The sequence below is a fragment of the Hylobates moloch genome, unplaced genomic scaffold, assembly GCF_009828535.3.
Source record: "Hylobates moloch isolate HMO894 unplaced genomic scaffold, HMol_V3 SCAFFOLD_85, whole genome shotgun sequence".
In the NCBI taxonomy this organism is placed as follows: domain Eukaryota; kingdom Metazoa; phylum Chordata; class Mammalia; order Primates; family Hylobatidae; genus Hylobates; species Hylobates moloch.
The window spans coordinates 22,329-30,195 of record NW_026652360.1 but is presented as its reverse complement, the minus strand read 5'-3'; the positions used below and the strand labels follow the sequence as shown (position 1 = coordinate 30,195).

At 40.3% G+C, this 7,867-nt stretch overlaps 1 protein-coding gene across 3 annotated transcripts in view; it reads right to left on the bottom strand.

The window, feature by feature from the left end:
* Nucleotides 1–257: 257 nt before the first annotated feature.
* Nucleotides 258–7,867, bottom strand: part of LOC116463922 (transmembrane protein 254) — a 14,557-nt gene continuing 6,947 nt past the window's right edge. For all 3 annotated transcript variants that reach the window (XM_032147235.2, XM_032147234.2, XM_058434923.1), the window contains one exon: nt 258–2,324. In XM_032147235.2, the coding sequence (XP_032003126.1) occupies nt 2,204–2,324 (121 nt within the window). In that variant the 3' untranslated portion in view covers nt 258–2,203. The remainder of the gene's footprint in view (nt 2,325–7,867) is intronic.

Here is a 7,867-nt window from a genome sequence, read left to right as displayed (position 1 = left end):
CAAATGCTTACCACTGTGTTACAGTTACCTTCAGTATTCAGTACTACTCTACATGCTGTATAGGTTTGTAGCCTAGGGCAACAGACTGTATCATATAGCCTAGGTGTGTAGTCGGCTCTACCATTTGGTTTGTGCGTACACCTTATGATATCTGCACAACAATGCACTAAAATAATAGTGCATTTCTCAGAATGCATCCCCACTGTTAAGTGATGCATACCAGACTTTGTGCATTTTTTAAAATGCCAGAACACTCCTTACTTAGTGCATAGACTTTATCAAATGTTGAATAAAAACAGAAACAAAAAGGAGACAATCCTACAATGAAAAGGAGACACTCATGTCCATCCTAGTGATTCCTTGTACGTGGAGGAGGTAAATGGGGCATGGACAGTTCTAAAATATAATACATACATACCCAACAACCACAGCGTTTTGCATGTCTTTATCAGTGAAAAACAAACTGATATCAGAAGTGTATTAACAGTTCCCTAGTAGAGTCTATTTGAGAAAAAGTATCAAATGTGCATCAATGTCAAAACTGACAAATACAAGAAAAGCATTCAGCTAGAGATAATTCACAGCGTTTTATTCCAGTTAATCCATTTCATTCAATAATCTGCCATATTGTTCCCTGCACCACTATTACTGTTATTATTTCTCTTTGAGGAAGACCAGGTATTAAGAAATCTGGTTTGAATTTCCATGATGCCTAACTCTATGGTCAAAAATCCTTTTCCTTACCAAAAAGCAACTTAATCACCAGAGAAACAGAGGGAAAGACTGAGATATAGTTGCAGAAATTTATCTCCACTAGAGACAACTCATAGTTCATAATATTTCGGGGTTGTGCTTTACTTGGGGGCTCCGTTTTGGGGAGGGGATTTCTTCCCATAAATGTTTGCTTAATACAAATAACTTGCCCCACTGTACTACAGAAGGGAAATGAGGGCTAGTGTCCCCAGAAAGCAAGCAGGCAGTCCTCCAGGGAAGAAGCCTTAATGGCTCCTAGTGGTGACAGAATCATTCTGCCTCCCCAACCTGTGAGCAATAATAAAGTATAACTAAGTGAACAGGAGAGGGAGTAACTAGCTGGATAACCCATGGGCTAGGATCTCTAAACAGAAATGCTTGTGCATTTTGAATAAATCAGAGCTGGAAAGAGACACTTTTGGAGAAGTGATTGAGAATAGAAAGGTATGAAAAAGATAAAGGTTTCTCCCCAAGGAACCCACAAAAAGGGTGGTACCAGTGAAAGGTAGACTTGGGCTTTTCTTTTGGGATGAGGGTACCCCAAATGAGTTGTGCCATTTTCACATAAAAATTGGAATGAGAATGAACAAGTGAAAGTGAAATCAGTTTCCCTCCTTTGTTCAATAAACATGGTTAGAGCACCTGTGTGCAAGATAGTGGGAAAGGTGCTGAGGGGAAAGGTAAAGCTGTTTAAGCTGTGGCCCTGAGCTGAAGGAGCAATCTAGCAGTGCCATCAGGCCCTGCACACTACAGAGCACAGTGTCCCAGGGGCCAGGTGGAAGGGAAGGATCACTTCCGGCTGCAGCATCAGGGAAGGCACTCTGCAGTCTCCCCTCTGGGTTCTCGGTGTGCCTCTATGCCTGTGTGATGGCTCAGCCTGCCCCATTCCAGGCACTTGCTCATCTTCCTTATCTTTCTCTGTAGCATGAGAAATGGAAGTTTGAGAGGATAGGATCCTACTCACAGGTACCTAATAAATGTGTATGGAATTGACATATAGTGGAAGTGTCACTTTATCTTAGTGCAGCAAGGTGGAAAGAGCTTTGGGAAAGGAGAGGAAAGATGGTGGTTGTGAGGGTAAGGTGTTTTCATCAGAAGGTGGGAGCAAGGGTATACAAACCAAAATGTCAATTAGTATGTGGCTTAGCTCAGAGCACACGAGGGTGCCAACACAGCCAAAGACTGTAAGAAGGTAGCTGAAGTCCTCTGCCAAATAGGATTGAAAAGCTAAAATCTTTCTCTGTTTCTTTCTTAAGTAACAAGTGGTCTATTCAAGCTCAATCAGAGTGTATAAGAGAAAACTGACTAACGAGGGGGTCTTAAATAGCTTTGAAGGACAGACAGTTTCTAGAAAGCAGAAAGATCACTGAGTAAATATTGCACCTCCCCTACCCCACAAAAAAAAAGGTGAGGATGAATGTAAAAGTGTAGAGCAAGCTTTCAGACATCTTCAAGTTCGTTTTTGGCGCTTCCGTTTGTAAGCAATCAAGATGGTGAGAGACGCTATCCCAAAGAAGAAAGTCTGTAGGAACCAGAGTAGCTGAGCCCGACCGCTTGTGATGCCTTTATGCCTAAAAAAGAAAAAATTTAAACACCAGATGTTAATCTTATAGTTTCATGGGAGTTACTGTCTTCTATATAGTTTTTTTAAAATTATACCTTCCACTGCTTTCATTGGGTTTATTTTGCTGCTTTTCTCTGGCTTCTTATCTTGGATGGTTCGTTTATTTTTCATCTTTCTTGTTTTGTAATAAATGTATTTTGGATGGTAAATATTCCCTGAGAACTAGTCTGGCTACTCTCTAGGGCACAGTATTATAAGACTGTTTCTCATGTGATTCTGATGAGTGGATGGAGTAAAAAGCACTGGTATGGCTTCACAGTAAATGTTTTGAAAATAGACCAGATATAAATCCTAGCGTGGCTACCTACCAGCTGTGACCTGGGCAAATCACTCAGTATCTCTCAGAATCAGTTTTCTCATCTGAAAAACAGGAACAGCAGTAGCTATCTCACCGAGTCAGTTGAGATGATTTATGGGATAATACAAAGTGCTCAGGAAGGAGTCTGGCACACAGTCATGATAAACACCTGCTTATATCGTCATTCAAATTCAACTGCCTAAAACAAAGTGCAAAAAAAAGATGACCCAATGGAAGCGAATAGCTTGCTACAGTCTCATCTGTATATAAATAAGTCTCACTTGGATGATTTTTATTTAAAACAAACTTTAAAAACAATATAATTTTCTACAGTAACAGATTAAAAGAGAAAGATCATATGAATATCTTAATAAATGCAGAAGTGGCATTTGACAAATTTTTTTTTTTCTTTGAGACACAGTCTCGCTCTGTCGCCCAGGCTGGAGTGCAGTGGCGCGATCTCGGCTCACTGCAAGCTCCGCCTCCTGGGTTCACGCCATTCTCCTGCCTCAGCCTCCCAAGTAGCTGGGACTACAGGTGCCTGCCACCATGCCTGGCTAATTTTTTTGTATTTTTTTAGTAGAGACAGGGTTTCACCATGTTAGCCAGGATGGGCTCGATCTCCTGACCTCGTGATCCGCCCAGCTCGGCCTCCCAAAGTGCTGGGATTACAGGCATGAGCCACCGCACCCGGCTGCATTTGACAAATTTCAACATCCGTTCTTTTTCCACCCCCCCAGAGATGTGGTCTCACTCTGTCACCTACAGTGGAGTGTACTGGTACAATTATAGCTCACTGTAGCCTCAAACTCCTGGGCTAAAGCTATCCTCCCACCTTAGCCTCCCAAGTAGCTGGGATCATCACAGGCATGCACCACCATGCCTGGCTAGGTTTTTTTTTTGTTTGTTTGTTTTTTGTAGAGACAGTGTCTTGCTTTGTTGCCTAGGCTGGTCTTGAACTCCTGGCTTCAACTGATTCTCCCGCCTCAGCCTCCCAAAGTGCTGGGATTACAGGTGTGAGCCACCTGTGTCCACACCCAACATCCATTTTTAATAAAAGTTCTCAGCAAAGTTAGAAATACAAGGGAACTTCCTAATTTTGACCCAGAAGATCTACAAAACTCTGTAATAAACATGATGTAAAATTTTGAAAGTTCTCCTTTGAGGTCAAGAACAAGGCACACTTCTAGTCAGCACTGCTGGATGTTCTAGCCAGTAGAATAAGGGAAGAAACATAATAAAAGATACACAGAATTGAAAGAAAGAAATAAAACTATTTCTGGACAGTTTTAAACCTGAAAAAACTGAAAATAATCTATAAACTGTTACAATTAATAAATTTATTTAGGAAGGTTGCTGGGTATAAGGTCAATATTAAAAATTGCCTATATTCATACAAACTACCATCAAACAACTAGAAAATGAAAAAAAGTGAGTCGAGATTATGCCACTGAACTCCAGCCTGGGCGACAGAGCTAGACTCCATCTCAAAAAACAACAACAACAACAACAACAACAAAAGTTGGCCAGGTGTGGTGGCTCAGACCTTAATTCCAGCACTTTGGGAGACCGACATAGGCGGATTGCTTGAGCCCAGGAGTTTGACATCAGCCTAGCAACATAGTGAGAACCCATCTTTTTTTTTTTTGAGACGGAGTCTCGCTCTGTCGCCCAGGCTGAAGTGCAGTGGTGCAATCTCACCTCACTGCAAGCTCCAGGGCCTCCCGGGTTCACACCATTCTCCTGCCTCAGCCTCCCGGAGACCCCATCTTTTTTTTAAAAAAAGGCATTTATAATAACATCTCAAAGTAGAAGTTGCTGGAAATTAATGCAACAACAACGTGTAAAACCTCTTAAAAATTATATATATATATCAGGAGATCTAAATAAATGGAAACAGGCCATTTCATCATTTAGAAGACAGAAATATTTGATGCTTTCCTGAACTTAAGGAAAAAAAAAGAAAAAAAACCATACTGGAAATATGCCAATGTTCTCCAAATTATTTCACATGGTCAATCCAATGAAAATCTCACATCTTTCCTTTTTGTTTTTGTAGTATAAGACAATGCATAGAATATGCGAAGGTGTAGGAAAAGGCAATCCTATTGAACAGGATGGGAGGACATGCTTTGTCAGATAACAATGATTATAAAGCTGCTGCTATTAAGACAGTGTTGTGTTAGCCCAAGGATAAACAGGCCAATGGAACAGAATAGAGTGTTCAGAAACACATCCACACATATAAGTATGTATGATATAAGATAGGGCACATCAGTGAAGACTGAATGTCTCAATAAATAGCTCTGGGATAACTGGGCATCCAGATGGAAAAGGTAAAGTTGGAAACCTTTCTGTTACAAAAAATAAGCTCTAGGTAGATTGAAAACTTAAATGTGAAAGAAAAAAATTCTAAAACTGTTAGAAGATACTGTAAAAGAATATAACTTTAATATAAATAAATAAATAAAATTGACTACATTGACAAACTTCTGTTTATCAAAAGGCCCAATAGGATAAAAAGACTGTGAGAAAGGATACTTGCAAGACACCTAAAGGACAAAGTACTCAAGATCAGAAAAAACAAGGAGTGCCTATAAACAGGTAAGAACAGGACAGACAGCCCATTTGAAGAGAGTATTGGTGAGATTGTGGGGAAATGGGCACTATCATATACTTATGTTAGAAGCATAAATTAGTCCCACAGTTTTGAAGGCAATATGGCAAAACATATCATAATTTAAAGTATTCACTCATTTTATTTTTAGGCGGAGTCTTGCTCTGTCACCCAGGGTAGAGTGCAGTGGTGTGATCTCAGCTCACTGCAACCTCCGCCTCCCAGATTCAAGCGATTCTCTTACCTCAGCCTCCTGAGAAGCTGGGATTACAGGTGCCCACTACCATGCCCTACTAATTTTTTCTTTTTTTTGTATTTTTAGTGGAGACAGGATTTCACCATGTTGGCCAGGCTGGTCTTGCACTCCTAACCTCAGGTGATCTACCAGCCTCAGCCTCTCAAAGTGCTGGAATTACACGCATGAGCTACCACACCCAGCCAAAAGTATTCATTCTTTAATCTTCAAATCCCAGATCTTGGAACTTTTTTCTAAGGGAACAAATATCAAAGTGGGACAAATGCATGAAATTCATGTTCATTGCCATATTGCTTGTAATAGTAAAAAAGTAGAGACTTAAAAGTCCATCAGAAGAAAGATTTTTAAAATATGTTAAGGCACATCTATGTAATAGAATGCTACGCACTGTTATTAATGGATGGGTAAGTTTACATGTATAGACATAGACAAATAGGGATATGTTAGCCCAGTACAGTGGCACACCTGTAGCCCAGTACAGTGGCACACCTGTAGTCCCAGCTACTTGGGAGGCTGAGGCAGGAGGATCACTTGAGCACAGGTGCTCAAGGCCAGCCTGGGCAACATAGTGAGACCCATCTCTTAAAAAATAAAGTAAAATTTAAAATAGGCATATATAACAATGGAAACCAATTATAAAAGAGATTATATCTATATGTATATACATAATTGGATTATAGGCATCAGCCACCACACCCAGCAACTTTCAATTTTTTTTTTTTTTTTGAAATGGAGTCTCGCTCTGTCACCCAGGCTGGAGTGCAGTAGCACGATCTTGGCTCACTGCAACCTCCGCCTCCTGGGTTCAAGTGATTCTCCTGCCTCAGCCGCCAGAGTAGCTGGGACTACAGGTGCCTGCCACCATGCCTGGCTAATTTTTTTGTATTTTAGTAGAGATGGGGTTTCACCATATTGGCCAGGCTGGTCTCAAACTCCTTACCTGGTGATCCACCCGCATGGCCTCCCAAAGTGCTGGAATTATAGGCGTGAGCCACTGCACCCAGCCAACTTTCAATTTTATTAGCAAAACAACAACAATATTTTGTTTTAGAAAGTAAATTTATATGATCCTGCAAATGTGTATAATATTTAGGAAAGAAAAATAAAGATGAGTTGCCATCTTGGAAGAGCAGGCTCACTGAACAGCAGTGCTTGCTTCCTCCTCCTTCAGAGGGGTCACAGTTGGTGGCTAGGTAACCCGGAGAAGGGTTTTCCTGGGGCCATCGTAACTTGTTCTCATTCACATACCTTTATCTGTATTCTTAGCTCATTTTGCCTATTTAAAAGACAAAAGTCTTTTAAGAAAGTTTTCTTAATTTAATTCACATTTCCCTTAATGATTCCACCAAGACCCAGGCAGATGTAAAAATCTCTTTGTGAGTACACTTTTTCCTGCCTTAGGAAAAAATGTTACCTCTGATACTTGAAAAAATTCACAATTTACCTGTTTTGGTCATTTGAGGCTGCCCTATCACAGAGTACTTCCACTTGTCAAGAACTTCTGTTTCTACATTGTAATAAAATCTACTCTACATACAATTTTTTGCAAAACCTTAAAAACCTTTCTAAGGGCTGCAGAGCCAACTGGGGTATGCAAGCAGCAAGAATCTAATTTCTGAACTAAGAGAATAAGCCTTATATCCTGAATGGAAAACTCCAGACTATAAAAAGGTAACAATGAACATGAATGTTGGCCTCAAGGAGATACTATTTTATTTATCCCTAAGAAAAAACCATTCTATTTTCTTGTTAAAGTATTATTATGTAACAAGAACTACAAGCACCTTCCAAAGAAGAGTTGAACCTTACTTTGTAATCAAATAAATACAAGTTAAAATGGCTAGATACCCTTTTTAATCTACCAAAAATAGCAAAAGGTTTTTTGCCCCCTCACCTCACCAAAAATGGCACTTTCTTTTTCTTTTCTTTCTTTCTTTTTTTTGAGACGGAGTCTCACTTTGTCACCCAGGCTAAAGTGTACTGGTGCGATCTCAGCTCACTGCAACCCCCGCCTCCCAGGTCCAAGCGATTCTCCTGCCTCAACCTCCTGAGTAGCTGGGATAACAGGCATGCGCCACTACACCCAGCTAATTTTTTTTTTCCGTATTTTTAGTAGAGACAGAGTTTCAACCATGTTGGGCAGGCTGGTCTCGAACTCCTGATCTCAGGTGATCTGCCTGCCTCAGCCTCCCCGAGTGCTGAGATTACAGGCATGAGCCACTGTTCCCAGCCATCATCTCGTAATTCAAAAGGAATATTTATTCTGATTTATAGTGACTAATGATACTTGTTTTTTTTTTTTTTTTTTTTTTTTTTTTT